Source organism: Odocoileus virginianus, chromosome 5 (genome assembly GCF_023699985.2).
Source record: "Odocoileus virginianus isolate 20LAN1187 ecotype Illinois chromosome 5, Ovbor_1.2, whole genome shotgun sequence".
Classification (NCBI taxonomy): Eukaryota; Metazoa; Chordata; class Mammalia; order Artiodactyla; family Cervidae; genus Odocoileus; species Odocoileus virginianus.
The window spans coordinates 3,565,186-3,586,870 of NC_069678.1; the positions used below are offsets into that span (position 1 = coordinate 3,565,186).

Consider the following 21,685-nt stretch of genomic DNA (forward strand, 5'->3'; position numbering starts at 1 on the left):
TGGACATGGGAAGATGTTTAATTACTGATTTAACCTCTGTCATGATTATTAGACTTTTGGGGTTTACTATGTATTTTTGAACTAGATTTGATAATATGTATTTCTCTAGGAATTTGACCATTTTACCTGTTTCCAAAATTATTGCATAAAGTGGATTACAATATGCTCTTACCTTTTTGTGTTACACGTATCTGTTTTAATTCCTATTGCTTTTAATCTGTGATTTCCCTCTTTATCTGGGCCAGTCTTGCCAAAGGTTTGCCAATTTTGTTAATTTTTTTTAAAAGCAATTATTGCATTTGATCCTTTTCTCCTTTTTATTTTTCAAAATTATGCTCTCATCTTTATTATTTTTTATTTTCTCTCAGTTTCTTTGGATTATTCCAATGTCCTTTAACTTTTCAACTGAGAATTTTATCTCAGGATTTTGAGTTATTTTTGTTGCTTTACAAGTATTTTAAGGCAAAAATTTATTTTTAAATACCACCTTAGCACTACAAAATATCTGATTGATGGAATTTTATTATCATTCATTTTTTTGAACACATAATTTTTTTATTGAGTTATAGCTGATTTACTATTATATTAGTTTCAGGTGTACAGCATTGTGATTCAATATTTTCACAGATTATACTCCATTTAAAGTATTGTAAAATATTGGCTACATTTCCCTGGGGCATACAGTGTATCCCTGGAGTTTATTTTATACCTAGTAGTTTGTGCCTCTTTACCCCTAGTCTTATCTTGCCTCTTTCCCCTTCTCTCTCCTAACTGGTAGCCACTAGTTTGTTCTCTGTGTCTGCAAATCTGTTTTGGTTTTGTTATATTCATTCATTTGTTTTATTTTTTAAATTCCACATGTTGGTGATAACAAACAGTATTTGTCTTTCTCTGTATGACCTATTTAACTAAACATAGTAGGTCCATCCATGTTGCTGCAAATGGCATAAGTCCATTCTCTTTTATGGCTGAGTAGTAGGAGCCTGGTAGGCTGCAGTCCATGGGGTCGCTAAGTCGGACACAACTGAATGACTTCACTTTCATTTTTCACTTTCATGCATTGGAGAAGGAAATGGCAACCCACTCCAGTATTCTTGCCTGGAGAATCCCAGGGATGGGGGAGCCTGGTGGGCTGCCATCTATGGGATCTCACAGAGTCAGACACGACTGAAGTGACTTAGCAGCAGCAGCAGTGTTCCATTATGTATATGTACCACATCTTTATCTATTCGTCTGTTGATAGACACTGAGGTTGCTTTCATATCTTGGCTGTTTTGAACAATGCTGCTATATCATTCATTTCTCATTTCTATAATTCTTATTTGACCCATGGATTGCATAGAAATGTGAGTTTTTATTTTAAACATCTGGCTGAGTTACATTTTTATTATAGTTTATAGTTTCCAAAGTAGTAGTCAGACAACATGTTCTATAGAATACTGATGCTATGAAATTTGTTGATCCACTGTGTTGCTTAATATGTGGTCAGTTGTTATAAGTACTCCAAGTTTGTGTGTTAAGGAAGTATATTCTTAGTATACTTAGTATTCTTAGTATATTCTTAGTTTTTGAATACAGGTTTGTATTTCTTAATCTTCACTATTCTTTCTGATTTTTAAAAACTTAGTCAATCAACTAATGAGAAATGATTTTAAAAAAACTCAATGTGTGATGGAACTTGTAGATTTCTTCCTATAAATTTGTCAGTTTTTGACTTCATGCATGTTAAGATTGACACCACCCTTATGATGACACCATCCTTATGGCAGAAAGTGAAGAAGAACTAAAGATCCTCTTGATGAAAGTGAAAGAGGACAGTGAATAGGTTGGCTTAAAACTTAACATTCAAAAAACTTAGATCATGGCATCCAGTCCTACCACTTCATGGCACATAGATGGGGAAACAAGGGAAACGGTGACAAACTTTATTTTCTTGGGCTCCAAAATCACTGCAGATGGTGACTACAGCCATGAAATTAAAAGACACTTGCTCCTTGGAAGAAAAGCTATGACTAACCTAGACAGCATATTAAAAAGCAGACATTACTTTACTGACAAAGGTCCGTCTAGTCAAAGCTATGGTTTTTCCAGTGGTCATGCATGGAGGTGAGAGTTGGTCCATAAAGAACACTGAGTGCCAAAGAATTGATGCTTTTGAACTGTGCTGCTGGAGAAGACTTGAGAGTCCCTTGGGCTGCTTGGAGATCTAACCAGTCAAACCTAAAGGAAATCAGTCCTGAATACTCATTGGAAGGACAGATGCTGAAGCTGAAACTCCAATACTTTGGCCATCTGATGCAAAGAACTGATTCCTTAGAAAAGACCCTGATGCTAGGATTGAAGATTGAAGGTGGGAGGAGAAGGGGACGACAGAAGATGAGATGGTTGGATGGCATCACCAACTTGTACATGAGTTTGAGCAAGCTCAGGGAGTTGGTGATGGACAGGGAAGCCTGGTGTGCTACAGTTGTGGGGTCACAAAAAGTCAGACACGACTAACTGACTGAACTGATATTAAGATTATGTTAATAAGCAAAACAAGAATTGAGTTGTTTTCCTGGTTAAGCTTTTATCAATATTCAATGTCTTTATCTCTTCGATTGCTCTTTACTTTCAAGGTTATATTGTCCAATATTGATATATCTGTACAGACTTTATCACATGTATCTTGTCTGATACTGATAAACTTTACAAGTCTCTTTTATATTTTATCTTGTATATCCTTTTCTATCCACTTACCTCTTGCAAAATATATATTATAGCCAAATTTTAAAAATTCATCTGACAATATTAACCTCTTGAGAACCTAGTTCATATACTTGGATTAATTTCAACCATTTAATTTTGTCCTTTTATTTGCCCTTTTATTCAGTTTCTTTGTTTCTCCTTAGTTTGAATTAATTTCATTTTTATTACTACTACGAGAATGACAGTTATATACTATATCTCAACTCATTCTTCAGAAGTTGTGATATACACTTTTAAATTTACAAAGTCATCAGCATGTTATGTTGTTCAGTCACTCAGTCATGTCTGACTCTGTGATCCCACGGGTTGCAGCGCTCTAAGCTTCTCTGTCCTTCAGTGTCTCCTGGAGTTTGCTCAAATTCATGTCCACTGAGTCAGTGATGCTGTCTAACCTTCTCATCCTCTGCTGCCCACTTCTCCTTTTGTCTTCAATCTTTCCCAGCATTGGGGTCTTTCCAATGAGTCGGGTCTTCACATCAAGTGGCCAACTATTGGAGTTTAAACATCAGTCCTTGAAATGAATATTCAGGATTGATTTCCTTTAGGATCAACTGCTTTCATCTCCTGCAGAAGACCATGCCTTTACCTTCCTACCAAATAATACAAGCACAATAGAGTGTTTTAATTTCTTATCCCCAGTCCACATTTTCTATTATTATAGAGCACTTTAATTCTATCTTAATGTTTTTACCCCACAACATAATAACATTATTGTTTTCATATCCAGTGTTTATAAATTAATATATGCCTACTATTTTATTTTCCCTTCTTCCTAAGAGCTTTAAAAGTCCATATAGTGAGGATCTTTGATAGTATAATAAGTTTTGTTTATTGCAAGTATCTTCATTTTAGCCTTGTTCATGAAAGATAATTTTGCTAAGGATATAGTTCTTGATTGACGTAAATTCTAAGCACTTTAAAGAAAATTATCCCATTGTCTTCTGAATGCCTTTGAAGTTATTAAGATGTAAACATCATTCTTAATAAGAAATGTTACAAGCATGCTCTATAAAATTAGAAACAAAATAGAGGTAACTACCATGACCAATTCTAAGCAACATTTAATGAAGATCTAAATCAGAAAAATTACTAAAAGTATCTTTAAAGTATAGGAATCCAAAAGGAAACTGTCATTATTGGCAGCTGAGGTTATTAGCTACACAGGAAAATCCCAAACAATCTATCTAAAAATGTGAATTAATGGGAGAAATTACCTGATGATCAGCCCGAAAATTCATTCAGCAACCCTGATGCTGAAGCTCCAGCACTTTGGTCTCCTGATGCAAACAGCCGATTCCTTAGAAAAGACCCTGATGCTGGGAAAGATTGAAGGCAAAAGGAGAAGGGAGCAGCAGAGGATGAGACGGTTGGATGGCATCACGGACTCAATGGACATGAATTTGAGCAAACTCCGGGAGATAGTGGAGGGCAGAGGAACCTGGCATGCTGCAGCATGACCCCATGTCAGTCCATGGGGTCACAAAGAGTTGGACACAACTTAGCAACTGGATAACAACAGCAGCATATCCTCTAACTGCATTTTTTTGCACTACAAGAAATTGTTAGAAAATGTGATGTTTAAAAAAGGAAAAAAATACCATTGACAACAGAAACAAAAACTAGAATACCCACAAAAGTCAAACCTAGGGTTGGTTGTTTACACCCACACTTTGACCAAAGAAAATCATTCTTTTTCCATTCCCCTCCCAAGTGAAAATGTTAGATATACTTGGCTTCAGATATTACAAATTAAATAATAAAACCCAACATATTGATTTTTACATACATTTTATAACTTAACAAAATAGATACATTTTATTTGCAATTTTTCTCTTTCAATAACCTATTTTATGACATGTTCTGTAATTTACTTCTCCAGTGATGTTTATATTATTCTCCCAAATGTGTAAAATATATCATTGAGAGATGTATCAGTGTTACACTAACCTTATGGATAACACTGAAAATTATGTGTATTTTTTATGACCTGATTCTCCAAGATAATTGTGGATTCAAGTTAACAACCAGAATCACATGGTAAGTAGAATTTAATGCAATTCTGTGTTTACTTAGCTTTCTCAAGAACCCAGGGCAGGAGATACAGCATGACCCCATCTTCATCTCATCAGGGGGCTCAGCAGCTACCCCAAGGCACCACTCCTTTTGCTTCCCTCCCCCACACAGGTTGCATGTACCTGCTGAAATGAGCATCAAGGTACCATGTCGCCCCCCTTCACCTGAGAAGCCACAGCCTACACTCCACTCCCATTTGTCTCATTAAGGTGTGAGCCCACAGTTCTGAGGATTCACAGCCACCAGGGAAGTCTATGAACAACCTAGACTGCATATTAAAAAGCAAAGACACTACTTTGCTGAAAAAGGTACATATAGTCAAAGCTATGGTTTTTTCCAGTAGTCATGTATGGATGGAGAGTTGGACCATAAAGAAAGCTGAATGCTGAAGAATCAATGCTTTTGAACTGTGGTGTTGGAGAGGACTCTTGAGAGTCCCTTGAACTGCAAGATTAAGCCAGTCAGTCCTAAAGGAAATCAGTCCTGAATATTCATTGAAAGGACTGATACTGAAGCTGAAATTCTAACACTTTGGCCACCTGATTCAAAGAACTGACTCATTAGAAAAGACCCTGATGCAGGCAAAGATTGAAGGCAGGAGGAGAAGGGGACACAGGATGAGATGGTTGGATGGCATCACCAACTCAATGGACTTGAGTTTGAACAAGCTCTGGAAGATGGTGAGGGACAGGGAGACCTGGCATGCTGCAGTCCTTGAGGTTACAGAGTTGGACATGACTGAACAACTGAAGAACAATAACATTACTAAATCCCAGTAAGCAGTAAGATGCTGTCAGTTCAGTTCAGTTCAGTCGCTCAGTCATGTCCAACTCTTTGCAACCCAAGGACTGCAGCACGCCAGGCTTCTCTGTGCATCACCAACTCCCAGAGTTTACTCAAATTTATGTCCATTGAGTCGGTGATGCCATCCAACCATCTCATCCTCTGTCGTCCCCTTCTCCTCCCACCTTCAATCTTTCTCAGCATCAGGTCTTTTCAAATGAGACAACTCTTTGCATCAGGTGGCCAAAGTACTGGAGTTTCAGCTTCAGCATCTGTCCTTCCAATGAATATTCAGGACTGATTTCCTTTAGGTTTGACTGGTTAGATCTCCATGCAGTCCAAGGGACTCTCAAGAGTCTTCTCCAACACCACAGTTCAAAAGCATCAGTTCTTCGGGGCTCAGATTTCTTTATAGTCCAACTGTCACATCCATACATGACTACTGGAAAAACCATAGCTTTGACTAGATGGACCTTTGTTGGCAAAGTAATGTGTCTGCTTTTTAACATGCCATCTAGATTGGTTATAACTTTCCTTCCAAGGAGTAAGCATCTTTTAATTTCATGGCTGCAGTCACATCTGCAGTGATTTTGGAGCCCAAGAAAATAAAGTCTGTCACTGTTTCCATTGTTTCTCCATCTATTTGCCATGAAGTGATGGGACCAGATACCATGATCTTACATTTCTGAATGTTGAGTTTTAAGCCAACTTTTGCACTGTCCCCTTTCACTTTCATCGAGAGGCTCTTCAGTTTCTCTTCACTTTCTGCCATAAGGGTGGTGTCATCTGCATATCTGAGGTATATTTCTCCTGGCAGTCTTGATTCCAGCTTGTGCTTTATCCAGCCCAGCATTTCGTATGATGTACTCTGTATGTAAGTTAAATATGCAGGATGACAATATATAACCTTTACATACTCCTTTCCTGATTTGGAATCGGTCTGTTGTTCCATGTTCGGTTCTAACTGACCTGCATACAGATTTCTCAAGAGGCAGGTCAGATGGTCTAGTATTCCCATCTCTTTAAGAATTTTCTACAGTTGTTGTGATCCACACAGTCAACGGCTTTGGCGTAGTCAATAAAGCAGAAGTAGATGTTTTTCTGGAACTCTCTCAGTTTTTCAGCGATCCAGCTGATGTTGACAATTTGATCTCTGGTTCCCATACCTTTTCTAAATCCAGCTTGAACATCTCAAAGTTCACAGTTCATGTACTGATGAAGCCTGGCTTGGAGAATTTTGAGCATTACTTTGCTAGCATGTAAGATGAGTGCAATTGTGTGGTAGTTTGAGCATTCTTTGGTATTGCCTTTCTTTGGGATTGGAATGAAAACTGACTTTTTCCAGGTCAGTAAGATGCTGACATATACATAAATGCACAAGCAGCGTAGGGTATAGTATTTAGGATGTAGGTATTCACAAGTCTGATAAGTTTATAGCAAGACTACAGTGTTTCAATTAATCCAGTGAGTCAGTTAGCTGGTGGTCAATTCAGATGGTATCTATTGTGCTATAAAATTGCCCTATAAAGACATTTTACCATATTACTCTGTAATTAACAGTGCTAAGAATGACTTGTTTCTCCAAATTGTCATCAACTTTGGTATTATCAAACATTAATCTTTGGTTTGGATGGAAATATCTAATTTTTAATTTTGTAGGTCTTTAATCATGAAAGAAGTTGAAAATTTTTCATATGTTCATTGAATATTTATAGAGACTACTTTGTACAAAATATATTCTATCATATATCTTATATTACGTTTGTTACATGGGCAGTTTAGAATCAGTTAATTTTTGAAAAGTTCATTTGCACAATCAGTATCTTATGCACTTGTTGACTTTGAAGTGAAGTATCAGTTGCTCAGTCATGTCTGACTCTTTGCGACCCCATGGACTGTAGCCCACCAGACTTCTCTGTCAGTGGGATTCTCCAGGCAAGAATGCGGGGGTGGATCACCATTCCCTTTTCCAGAGGATTTTCCCGACCCAGGGATTAAACCCGGGTCTCCTGAATTGCAGGCAAATTGTTTGCCGTTTGAGCTGCCTATTAACTCAGTTGTCACCTGCTGATCTTTTCCTTTTTTAGAAATTATTTGGAACTTGTTGCAAAATCCATTCAAGATTGGATCATAAATGAAGAAGCTCTATATCAGGAAACTAAAATGTCTGATGAAATCAATAAAGCCAAGTATGAGCTGGAAATAAAATCTTCTGCTGGTATCAAAGTTTCTTCTACTAGCAAAATTTTTTCTATTAAAAAATCTAAAAGTAAGTAACCAATTTAACTTATATATAAAGTCCCAAGACATTCTGCTGTTTACTAATTAAATCAAGTCTGTGACTATTTCAGGATTAAAGAGTTGTCCACAACATTTCTGTGACTCTTCACTTTCCCTATAAAATAGAATAGCTGCTTTCTAAATATAATCAGAATGTTCGTCTTATATTGATTTGATACTTGTCTTATATTGACCCCACTTCCTGCCAGATTTGAAAGATTCAATCTGTTCAGATTAAATGTGATGTTAGGGAAATGCCAGATGTCTTTATTTTGGTGGGCTTGATAGGTTTGCCTATCTAAGGTTTGTTGGCAATATATGAGGTAAATTCAGATACAGTATGTCTCTGTAAGAATAATTATGGCTTCCAAAGTGAGAATCAAACAAGACCTTCCTTATAAGAGTAAACAGAAGAGTCCTGAGACTAACTGGGGGGTTAGAATAACAAATGAAGGGAAAATGAATTCTTGGGGGCCTGTGGCATGGATTAGATGGATATTGCATCAATATACATTTTTGTTTTTGTTGTTTATTTTCATTGTTTTGATGCTGTCAAGAAGAGAGAAGAAGCTGACAAAAAGAAAAAGGATATTTGATCGATGAGTGAAATGTTGATGTAATTCATCTGGAAAATAAAGATATTTTATTGGGTTCAGACAAAGGGAATGAACTCTGTGTAATTACTATTGATTATTTCTGGTAACTAAGTTGAGAGTGATTTCCTATAAAGAAACAAAACTATATAATTTCCTAAGTTTTTGCAACCTCTATAAACTACCAGGGGAATTTGTGCTTGGCAACCAAGTCAACAATTTACCTTTCACCAAAATGGTTCCATAATCCATCCATCACTTCGGCCTTGCTCCAGGTGGGGCAGCACAGGACAGCACTAAGTAATTGGAATACTTGATGGGATCATATAAAGCAGGTAGGGCTGCCCTTACAGTTGTATTGAGGTCACGCTTATCTGCTAGTACCAAGGATTGTGGGTTGACTGCCTTTTCTTTATTCTGCTTCTGAGCAGAACCAAAAGCTCAATAATTATCTGGGTGTCTGTGGACCAAATTCAGAAAATGGTCGATTTGAAACCAGAGTTGGGATGCACCTGGTAGGTATTAAACATTCCGTCTGAGGCCTCTCAAGTCAGGACAGATGTAAATCTTCACCACAAAATAGCTATAATGGCAAGAGGAGGGCTTCGGTATGGAAGGAAAAGATAAATTTGCCCTCTGTGGTTTTAAGGGGTTAAATTAGGATTAATTAGATTAAAACTCTAGTGAAAGTCCAGCTCAATAAAAGCTTCAAAATCTCAACACATTGAGAATGGAATGCACTGCCTCTACTGATGGTGAGTTGTTCATCCCTAAAAGAGTTCATTTCTACTTCAGATGTCCACTCTAGAGATGACCCCGCCCCCCCCCCCCCCAAAAAAAAGAATTCAGATATAAGTGAATAGGGCTTTCCTACAATTCAGATGTTTGGTCCTTCTATGAAAATTAGAGAGTTTTACAAAGAAGTTTAATTTTCTCTGGTTATAGGTAACAAAGGAATGAGCAAAACAGAAATATCAGATCAAGAAAAAGACAAAGAAAAAGAGAAGGAAAAGATTCATTTTGTTTTAGAAGGCTCTCTCAAGGTAACCCAAAGAAAGACAAATGACACTGACAAATTACAGGTTCAGAATTATTTTGTGCTAGAGCATTTGTGTAGTATCACAGGAAATGATCTTTTTGCTAAACTCTCAGATAATTGAATCTTCAATGAAATAACAGTCTCTCCACCAAGCTCACTCCTCCACCAGATGATAAACCTTTAGAGAACTCTGCCAAAGTCCAGAGCAGCGCCCCTTTTTCATAGTTGGTATACTCGCTGCTTCTGCTGCAGTGGTTTGTTTTTGTTTGCATTTTTGCTGGGATTTTTAATTACAAAAGTAATACATGCTTTTACAAGAAAGGCAGGCCTAAGCTCCTGAAATCAGAAATAGTAAAAGTTTGGTTTGTTCTGTGCTCATACAAGCATGCATACACAAATGTAAAGAAAGTTTTCATGTTTGGTTTTGGTTTAGGTTTGATATATATATATATTTTTTTAACTCTGCCACATACTTTTTTCTCTTATCAATACATCCTGAATATCACTTCCAGACAGTAATGAGAGATCTAACTTATCTTCATAGCCTTATATTAGTCTATGATTTGGATGTACCTTAATTTATAAAACAATTTCCTTATTAATAAATGCCAATTTTTAATATACAGAAACACTCAACTTTTATGTATTCAAATCAATCATTTTTGGCCAAAATTTAGAAGACACTGCCAAATTTTGGCAAGGATGTGAAGTAAAGCAAATTCTCCTATACTGCTGAAGTATAAGTTGATACTTTCACTTTGGAAAATTGGGTGTAACTACTAAAGTTAGGCATACAATTTCTCTTTAACCTAATAATTTCACTCCTCAGTATATACCTGATATACAGATGCTTGCACGGGTGCACCAAGACATACGGACACAATTGTTTTTGCAGTGTTTTTAACTCTCCCAAACTGGAAACAATTCAAATATCCATCAATAGAAAGTCTAGAATGGTTTACTCATGTGATGAAATACTATGCAGCTATGTAAATGGCCTATAGCTTACAGAAATATGTATGAATCTCACAAACATCATATTAAGAAAAAGATGAGAAAGTTAAAAGACTATATATTGATACATTATATAAGATTTCATTTATAGAAAGTTTTAAATGGCAAAGCTAAAAACTAATGTATTAAAAACTAGGATGATGGTTACCTTTGGGGCAGTTCAGGTGGTCAGTAGTTGAGGAGAAGAATGAAGGGGGCTTCTGGGGAGCTAGGGATCATCTATTTCTTGGCCTGGTGGTACTTCTACAGGAGTGCTTACATGCATGCGTCAGTCGCTCTGTCATGTCTGACTCTCTGTGACCCCATGGACTGTAGCCTGCCAGGCTCCTCTGTCCATGGAATTTTTCAGGCAAGAATACTGGAGTGGGTTGCCATTTTCATCCTCCAGGGGGTCTTTCTGACGCAGGGATCAAACCTGCATCTTCTGTGTCTCCTGCATTGCAGGCAGATTCTTTATCTGCTAGGCCATCAGGGAAGCCCACAGTAGTGCTTACTTAGTGGTAATTCATTCAGATGTTCACTTAGAATTTGTGCTCTTTTTGAATGTATGTTATAGCTTCACACAAAAAAAGAAGTTTTTAAAATATCTGTTATTTTTTTTAATGTTTTTAGGACTTCTATGCTTTTGATTCCATCAGGTTGATTCTACCCTGAGTTTATGTTAATTTTCATGCACTCTCTTAGAATATTTTCATAGATATGCTTTTCATATTCAGAGATCATTAGAAATGATCTGAAATACATTTTTGTAGTGTAATGTAAGTGTCTTAGTTTTTCTTTGCCCAGATGGACTGTCATTTTACTAGTACCATTTGATTAAATGTAATATTAATCCCCATCCCTTAAACTAAATTGGAATGTTGATATGTTACGTATTAGGTACCCATTTTTTAATCTGTTTTTTAAAATCCCTATAAAATGTTGAAAGACATATTCTAAGCTCTTCTGAACACCGGAGTGTTTAGTGTTTGTGTCCTTTGAAATTCATACGCTGAAAATCTAATCCCAATGTGAAGGTGTTTTAATCCATTTTTGAATGCTGAATTCTGTTTCAGTCACCCACCTATTTATTCCTAGACAAGTACCATACTATTTTAATTACATTAGCTTTGTTGTAAGCTTATACATTGGGTAGGCAGGAGCTGATTTCCCCATCTCCATCAGTGTGCAGTTACCTTCAAAATGTTGTTGGTTAATATTGGAGAGCCTCCCTGGCTTCTTGGTATTAATGGTAAAGGTAAATTACATGGCAAAATATATGTTTGCTGCTTATACTAAATTTTAAAGTAACTGTTGGTATTGAAACTATTATCTCTTGGGGCTTTTTCCTTTATTTAGGAGATACATTGAATTATGGAGATTGACTTAACAGTATGACTAACCTTTGCTTTTCTAAAACAAACTTCCCTTCAGTATTTCCTAAAGTTTAGTCCTTATCCCATGAAACCACATATGCCATAATTGCTTAAGTATCTCTGAAAGAGGAGAGAGTTAAAAGATATATGTTTATGTTCCATCCTAACTGATCTTTGGGAGTAGAACCTAGGAATTTTAATTTTTAGTAAGCTCCTGAGTCCATCTTTATGTACATTATTGATGAAAATTATAACACAGTTTTTCATGGCATATTATTATTTTAATAAACAACTAGATTTGATCTGATAATATTTTATCTAAAATTTTTGTGTCTAAGATGATTGAAATTATAGGCTTTTATATTGTTTTTAACAAGCATCACTATTAAGGTTATGTTGGCTTTTTAAATTTAGTTGATACATAGTATTATATGTTATATTACAATGATGATTTAATACCTTATCATTTTTGAAATGCATTATGCTAGAAATGTTTCTTTGAACATCTAGTCTACCATATTGCTGATTATTTAGAACCTAAATTGGGGATTAGACTCATGTGGAAAATATAGGAGGCAGGGAAACCAGCTAAGAGGCTGATGCAGTAGTTCAGGTTAAAGATAAAAAGAGACGTGAAGTTAAAAAAAAAAACTGCAACAGAGATGAGTGGAAAAGCTGCAGTGAGAGAATCAAGGGTTGTACGACAGTCTCTAGTTCAGTATTTTGATCCATCAGAGACATAGCTTATAAAAAATGATGTAAAATGTTCTCCAAAGTGAACCTGAATGGGATCAAATTTGTTTCAAAATCCTGTTAAATGTTTTAAATGTGTTTACAGGCCTGGAAAGAAGAACAAGATCGGTTAGCTGAAGAGGAACGCTTAAAGGAAGAAAAAAAAGCAGAAAAGAAGAGTAAGGAGGCTGGTAAAAAGAAAGGCAAGGAAAAACCAGAAAAAGAAGATAGTAAGGTTTTCAAGAAAAAATCTTTTATAAGGGAGAAATCGAAAGAAGAGCAGATGAAGATCCCGGAAATAACAGAGGAGCCCCTCCAGGAACCAGAACCTGAGATAGTTTACCCGGTAGAATAAATTTTCTTAAAAGCCCCTTTGGGTTATACCTAGTTGTTTGGGGAAAAACTCAGCTTGGTGGAAACAAGGTTTTCAGTCTTCACTGCTGTCAGAGAGGCCTTGGGGTTTCTGCCAGTGTGGGTGATCTCACACCTGCAGTCCACCCTCTGATACCTGGAACCTTCTTTGCAGCCAGTTGGCAAGACAGCAACACCCTCAGGCCAGTTTTTATGGAGCGCCTTGAAGCTAGGTTTCTAGATGGGATTTTGGCACAAAAGCATTCATTTAGGTATAGGTAAATAAGCAACTCTGACAGGTCAAAATGTTACCAAGCCGAACTTGGGTCCACTTACCCACACACAGTAAAGCCAATCTACTGATACCGGGTTGTTGTGAAGGACAGTGCAGCATTTATCGCAGGGCGCCAAGCAGAGAGTCCTGGCCAGCCAGTGCTCAAAGCAGCTGACTCCCCAGTGGGTTTCAGGAAAGCAGATATAAAGGCCAAGTGAGGGAGGGGAGTCCCAGGCTGCATGATCAGCTGTGCACAATTCTCTAGTTGATGGTGAGGTAATAGGGCTTAGGGGTAACAGAGTCACAGGGATTAACATTATCAATCCTTAGATGCCAACAGGTCTGGGGGCTACTGTGCTTATTGTCATCAAGTAGTTAGTTTCTTCCATTTAGTGGGAGTTTTAGCATCTATAAAACAACTCCGGAAATGTGCATGAGGTACTATTATCTAGTTACTTAGAGGAGCTAACGCAGAGGATATGAGGGAAGTAGTCTCTCCTGTGAAGGCCCCGTAGGGTCCTGAGGACACAGAGGTTGGTTTTATCTGACTTAGGTGACTGAACTTGCTGAGGGCATTGGGTTGTCTCTCTGTAGGCACCCCATTTCTTGCCTGTAGCTTTTATAAAATCTTTCCTTTTCCAGTCTCTCCCTCAAGCAGTTTTATGAGAAAAACATAATGGCCAAAAATGAGGGGAAAAGTAATAGTCCTTGTCCTTTCTAGTTACTACTCTGAGCCAGTTGTTCTCAAGCTTTAGCATGTAATCAGTGTCACTTGGAGCTGTATTAGCCACACAGTTAGAAAAGCCTTTAGCACATGACCTTCTAAAGTGTAAAGTTATTAATATTCCTCAATATATCAGTTCACTTTAAACAAAAAGTTAATAGCCAATGAAAGAAATTTATTTCTCTTCCTATGGTATTATGAAGATAACCCAATGAACAGAGTTTAAAATCATGAGCCTCCTTTAATTCTGCTTGTTATTGTAAGACCACAGAAGGTACCAAAGATAAGATGGACCCTGGCCTCTGAGTCTAAAAAGTGATGACAAATCCTTTAGCAAAAATAAGGCTTATGACAACTTGAACTGGCTCACACGGATGACCTAATCTTTGTCAATGGCTGTTCCACATTCAAAGCATGATGTTTTCTCTTCTAGTTTCATGGATACAACATGGGAGAAATACCCGTGCAAATCTCAGGAACAAATTATTATCTGTATCCTTCTGATGGAGGGCAGATTGAAGTAGAAAAGACAACATTTGAAAAAGGTACCATTTGACAGAAGCTGGTTAATGGCTTGGAAGATATTAGCCCATTTCAGATCACTGTGGGGCCTTGTCCTCCTGAATGTGATGGGTGAGAGTAGTGATGTGCCCCCAGTAGCTCATTTATGTACCATGTTCGCCATCTTCAGACTTCACTCTCTTCTGTTTTAATAACCTCTGCAAGGCACAGGCCACCTTGAGGTTAGCTGAACATACTAAGACAAACATTCCATGATGTGACATACTGCTATAGGGTTGGAAAATAAGAGCAACTGCAATAAACAAATCATTACTTAATAATGTTAATCTAACAGACAGTATTATCTCAGAAACCAAGCACATACTGTGAATTTAGAGCAAATTCCTGGTTAGGTCTTCTGGAGCACAGAGCTTGGGGCCCTGCCTCTGATATCCAGTTATTTTAGCTACAGAGTAATTGCCTCTGGATTCAGAAGTCATTAGGTGGGAGGGGATCTTGGAGATGAACTGAGGTGGACCCATTCTGGAAGAAGGACATGCATTGTTCCCCCCAAGGGAAGAGCAGATCTGTGCTCTAGGAAACTTATCAAGGATATCTCATAGAGCTTCTCTTTTTACTGTGCTTTAAAGATTTCTTAGGATGGGTTTGAGAACGTGGGCTTTATTTGAACAACTTATCATCTTGTAGGGAGCAGTGGTCGCTGAGAGCTGGGAAGACTCAGTGAGGAGGGAATGTGAGCAGGATCCTGTTTAATGTCCACAAGATTATGCAACCCAGCAAGGGCTACCAGGGCTGTTCCCACCTACACTCCGCCTATGACACCAGCCACCCCTTCTCACTTCCTATCCTTCCTCCATCTGCCATCCCTCTCTTAGTTTTCCTTCTCCTCCCTTCCTTCCTTGTCATCAAATGACCATAATTTAATGAGGAAATCATTACAAGAGTCAGAATGCTATTCCCTATGTGGAATCATGGCTCAATCATCATTAGGTAGTAATTGCCACATCAAACAAAAGATCATACTAATGATTTTTAAAATAAAAAGGCCTGCAAGTTATTCAAATTATTTAAAGAATGGTTGTGGTACAACTATCAAACGCCAGACTTTTTACTATATAAAGTTTGTTTATTTAAAACATGAAAGGGATTTTTGTTATAGATGTTGTTGTTGTTTAGTTGCTAAGTCATGTCCAACTCTTGCGACCCCATGGGTTGTAGCCAACCAGGCTCCTCTGTCCATGGGTTTTCCCAAGCAAGAATACTAGAGTGGGTTGCCATTTCCTTCTCTCATTAATAGATTGATATACATATGTATTTATAGTACCATAAGTTTCAGTATTTAGTATTTTGAATATCATCCCTGGCTGTAGAGTATAATTCGTGATAAAGATGAAACTCAGAATCACGTAACTGAGAAGAGCACTAGACTCTAGTTTTATAATGCTATGTTCTGTTTTCAGTAACTATTCTTCACTCATCAATATTTTCATATGCATATAATGTATGGAGAGATGTGAAAGTGGGCTTCTCTGACAGCTCAGTTAGTAAAGAATCCTCCTGCAATGCAGGAGACCCTGGTTCAATTTCTGGTTTGGAAAGATCTGCTGGAGAAGGGATGGGCTACCCACTCCAGTATTCTTGGGCTTCCCTTGTGGGTCAGCAGGTAAAGAATCTGCCTGCAATGCGGGAGACCTGGGTTCAATCCCTGGGAGAAGGGATAGGCTACCCTCTCCAGTATTCTAGTCTGGAGAATTCCATGGAATGTTTAATGTATGTAAGTTTCAGATAGTTCATATGCTATCTGAAAGTATACTATTTTCATCTTAATCCTAGTAACTTTGAGCAATGATCATTCAATGAAAGTTGAAAAGCCTGGGTGAAAAAAAGAAAAAAGCTGAAAGAGGAGAGAAAGAATGAGTCAAGACACTGGAAGAAAGAATATGTTGTTTGGGAAATTCTTATGTGTTCTTAACAACTACTGTAACTAAAATTCATGCAATTCTTTGTAAACTGCAAAAATCTTTTCACATTAACCCTCGCACGTGATTGATCATAAAGTTAAGTATAGATGAGGAGCCTGGCGGGCTACAGTCCATAGGATTGTGAAGAGTCAGACATGACTGAAGAGCGACTTAGCACACACATAACCTTAGCTCAGCCAATTTATTCTCCCTTCTCTAATTTGATTTTAGGTGTGAGCAGAAAATCTGAAAATATCTCCCTGATCCACCTGCTATTTCTTCCTGGAATCCCACATTACTTTATTCCTTTAGGTATCTTTTTATAAAAATGGTGACATCCCTAGGTATTTCCAGTCCTTGGCTTACATTCTATTATGTAAATTGGCTGCATTATTTAGAGGTTTTATTATAGAGTTTAATGGGGCATCACCATCAGCCCACTTTCTATCCCATGATTCTTCCCCAGGTCCAACATTTATCAAAGTGAAAGTGAAAAAGGACAAGCACAATTTTTTAATTCACTTAAGAGACCCTAGGAAAATTGTGGAACAGGAGAAAAAAGAAGGGGATTATACTTCAGAAGATGAGAAAGAAGAAAGAGAAGGAGAGCAAAACTTTGAAGCAGGTAAACAGCTGCATCTTTGTGGCAGTGTATCAGTACTTCAGTAGGTCAACTGCATCCACCTAGCAGAAACACAGGTATCCCCGGCAGGTAGCATGTGCTGTTTTTCCAGATGATAACTGAAGTGTTTTGCTATCTTCTATATATACGTTTTCAGTAATATAATATGTATATATATAACACATTGTATCCATAACCAATCTATATCTATATCTTCCTTGGTTTTGCCTCCTCTGGAAACTCAGCTTTTGATTCCAGATGACATGCAGGCTATCTTGCATGGCTATGTTTATGATTTTGCAGTATCCATCCTGGCCTGAATTTTATTTTATTCACTGTACCAAATGCAGTCTCTAGGAGTCGGGTCCTCATTAATTGACTCCTATTTGAAGGCTAGGCTTCTCTCCAATATTGATTGCAAATGATGCAGTTTTTATCTGTGTGCTTATCACTTTGTTCTCCCTGTAGTCTCAGGTTTCTTAAGTTGCAAGGACAAGGAAAAAATCCTAAATTTGGCCATGAGCATCTCTACCTGCTTGTAGGTGGGAGTTCCAAATGGATGTCCATTGGTCATACACCATGAAATTTCCTGATAACACCATTTAACATCTCCAGGCACCATTAACTGGAGAAATCAATTGCTTCTCGCCCAGTGTGGGTTATACCTGCAAACGAAGATGAGTTAATTAATAAAATGCTTTGAACACAAGTTAATAATAAGTAATAAGATCAGTAACTAAATCTTGCTAACAAATTTAGTTACTGTCACAGTATTTTCTAAATTCAAGGTAAGAATACAGTGTTTGACAAGTATGAATGTACCCAAGAACTTAAAAATAAAAAAATTTTAATGGCTTTCTGTGTTTTGCCAGATATAAAAACACATGGTTTAGTATAAAAATTAGGAAATATAGGAATATTTTTAAAAGATGACAGTTGCCCATAAGTCTACCACCCCAGAAGTAACCACTATTCACAGTATATTTCTTTCTTTCTTTATCATGATGTGAAAGTGAAAGTCGCTCAGTCGTGTCCGACTCTTTGTGACCCCATGGACTCTACAGTCTGTAGAATTCTCCAGGCCAGAATGCTGGAGTGGGTAGACTTTCCCTTCTCCAAGGGATAATGAGCAGTTTCCTATTCATTAAATATCCTCTACAAATAATTTTTTAATGATTTCATAATAATTCATTGGTGTATATTTATATATATTATAATTTACTTAATCATATCCTTGTTTAAATATATTTAGATGATTTCCACTTCTCACTGAATTTTGCTTACATTTTTTTGATAAAACAGAAATGTCCTTGATTCAATTTTATCTTTTAGAAGAATCAAATGAAGAGAATAAAGCTGTCAGCAAGTTTGGATCTTTTTCTGCCACCTTGGAAAATGGAATCTGCCTCTCAATAAGTTACTATGGATCAAGTGGATCAGCACCAGGTGAATTAAACACAACAGAAAGGATAAATGTCCCGTGTCCAAGGGCATCTGCCCATCCTCCATCTGCTCACTTGTTGATAAACATGTTCTGATTTAATGCCCCTCATTTCCTGAGCAGTGGGAATATTTGTGTGTGTACATATATATGTGTGTGTACACATGTATGTACACACGTAATCTTTCATACATAGAAAATAACAGTGATTTGGCATTTTAAACAGCATTTATCATATGTATAATCTCCCATATAACCACATATACATACATATAAGTTGTCTTTGTGAACTAGCCCATGAAAATCAGTCTGTTAGGTGGTGACAAAAACAGCATGATTGGCTGAGGAATCCTTTTGATTTTCTACAGAATAATATTTCTTTGAATCCTGTGTTTGTGGAACTTCTCACTGTGCCTCAGAACATTAGTCTTAAAGGAGCCATTCACTAAGCATATTGAAGGATTTATTTACCCTACTCTCAATAAATAAATTCTCCAACTGGAAGCTATTTCCTTACAAACCACAAAATAACCTGTCACTTTACCAAGAACCAATTAGGAGAACTTGTGGGTTCTCAGGCATTTTGTAGGGATCTAGCCACAAGATGTTAAAAAAAAAAAAAAGGTAAAAAAAAAATCAAAAGGTAATCCCAATGCTGTTTCCTTACACTATGTAGGAATCTCTGTGATCAATTATCTGCCTGACCATGTAGATCCATTTCTCTAGAGACAGGATTCCTATGGATCATTAATCCATGTTTCTTACCTTGTGCCAAATATTGTCGTCCCTTAGTGAATTAAATTTGTTAGTATTTTTGCTTTTATTTGGGTTTTGACCTTGAACTTTGTATTTTGATTTATTTTTAATCCATTTGGAGAAGTCATCTGGTGCCTAGCAAATTATGTATTAAAATCCATGATCACATACAATCACTAACCACACCCCTTCTGAACAAGATTATCAATTATTTACATTAAGATATTTACATTCTGCTCTCTATCAACTGTACTGCTGCTATTTCTTAAATGATTTCCTTATTCTCAGTGAATCCTTAAATTAATATGAAATCTTTCCATTTAATACAGATGTTCCTCATTTTAGGTTATAGGTATTACATTTGAAAATGTTTACAGAGTAGATAAGAAGTATTGTTTTACTTCCTGTATATTTTTAAAAAGTTGAAGGCATCTGCTAAGTCACCTCAGTTGTGTCCAACTCTGTGCGACCCCATAGACAGCAGCCCACCAGGCTCCCCCGTCCCTGGGATTCTCCAGGCAAGAACACTGGAGTGGGTTGCCATTTCCTTCTCCAATGTGTGAAAGTGAAAAGTGAAAGTGAAGTCGCTCAGTCGTGTCCAACTCTTAGCAACCCCATGGATCGCAGCCTACCAGGCTCCTTTGTCCATGGGATTTTCCAGGCAAGAGCACTGGAGTGGAGTGCCATTGCCTTCTCTGATCATCTTTGTTAAAAAAAAAATACTATAAATTCCTTAAGGATGCATACAATATTAATAATAGTTAGGAACATTTATCTACTAATGGCTAAACAAATTTTCAATCCAATTCTCCCATCTTAATTCAGTATGCACAGCTCTCTGGAGCTTATTCATTTTGCTTAACTGAAATTTTATGCCCACTGATGATGATACTACTTTATGCTTCCAATTTCCTTCTCTCCCCAGGCCCTGGCAACCACCATTCTACTCTTTAGTTCTGTGAATTCAGCTATTTTAGATACTTCACATAAGCCGAATCAGGCAGTGTTTGTCTTTTTGTGACTGGTTAGGGCTTCCCTGGTAGCTCAGTTGGTAAAGAATCTGCCTGTAATGAAGGAGACCCTGGTTGATTCCCGGGTTGGGAAGATCCCCTGGAGAAGGGATAGGTTACCCACTCCAGTATTCCTGGACTTCTCTTGTGGCTCAGCTGGTAAAAAATCCGCCCACAATGTGGGAAACCTGGGTTTGATCCCTGGGTTGGGAAGATCCCCTGGAGACAGGAAAGGCTACCCACTCCAGTATTCTGGCCTAGAGAATTCCATGGACTGTATAGTCCATGGGGTCACAAAGAGTCAGACACAACTGAACGACTTTCACTTTATTTCACTTAGCATACTGTGCTCAAGGATCATCCACATTGTTGCAAATTACAGAATGTCCTTCTTTTTTAAGACTTAATAGTGTTCCATTGTAAGTATACATCATACTCGAACCATTCATCTGTCAGTGGGCCTTTTGTATTATCTCCACAACTTGGCTCCCCTGTGCTTTTTGTGCCTTTCAGTTCCTTGATGATCTATATTATCTCTTATCTCTGACCAATTGCCCATGCTGTGCCCTTTGCTCAGAACACTTTCTCTTGCTATATATACCACCACCACTTTGAACAGTGAACTTCCTCCCACGCTTCAGGACTCAGCTTACAGGTTACTTGCTCTAAGAAATGCTTCACTCGTGTGAACTGAGTCTTTGGAGGTGAGTGGAATTTGCTTAGGCAAAGAATCAAAGGAAGGGAATTCTATATCAGGAGCAGCATGTGCAAAATCACAGTAATATAAAAGTGTGGCACATTTGTAAAAAAAACAATTGCACAGTATAGTCAGGCCTCCATATCCCATATCCATGGGTTCTGTATTCATAGATTAGACCAACCTGTTTAAAATATTCTTTAAACAAATTCAAGAAAATTTCACAGAGCAAAACTTTGCCCCCAAATTGGCCACACGCCTAGCACTGGGCTAAAGTCAGGTGGATGATGAGATGTGTAGGCCCACCCTACTGTGACCTCCCACCACATCATAGATCCAGTCTCTCCAATGCTCATTGTATGAGCATTGTTCTTCTGGCATTTTGTTTGTTTGCTATACATGTTATGTGTGCATGCTTGGTTTCTGTGAAAAATGGCTCCCAATAGCAATTAAGTGGTCAAAACAATCCCACCAAGGCCAAGAGGGAGTACAAAATGCTATCTCTCAACAATAAAATACAAATCTTTAGATCTTTTGAAAAGTGACATGTGCCTTGCTGAAGTGGGATGTAAGGTTACTAAGAACAAATGGAACATTCTCACAGTAATGCAGAAAGAAGCTGAAATTCATAGAAGTGTTAGAGCTTCCCCTACAATGGCAAAAATGATCTCTCTGGTTCATTACAAAGTGCTTGTAAAGACAGAAAGCAT

The 21,685-nt window shown here is 37.5% G+C and overlaps 1 protein-coding gene across 3 annotated transcripts in view; it reads left to right on the forward strand.

Annotated features, from left to right (window-relative positions):
• The window catches only part of SPAG17 (sperm associated antigen 17), a 250,171-nt gene that overhangs the window by 128,652 nt on the left and 99,834 nt on the right, over window positions 1–21,685 (forward strand). For all 3 annotated transcript variants that reach the window (XM_070467229.1, XM_070467228.1, XM_070467230.1), the window contains exons 19-24: window positions 7,692–7,873; window positions 9,423–9,520; window positions 12,724–12,963; window positions 14,400–14,511; window positions 16,916–17,074; window positions 18,404–18,517. In XM_070467229.1, the coding sequence (XP_070323330.1) occupies window positions 7,692–7,873; window positions 9,423–9,520; window positions 12,724–12,963; window positions 14,400–14,511; window positions 16,916–17,074; window positions 18,404–18,517 (905 nt within the window). The remainder of the gene's footprint in view (window positions 1–7,691; window positions 7,874–9,422; window positions 9,521–12,723; window positions 12,964–14,399; window positions 14,512–16,915; window positions 17,075–18,403; window positions 18,518–21,685) is intronic.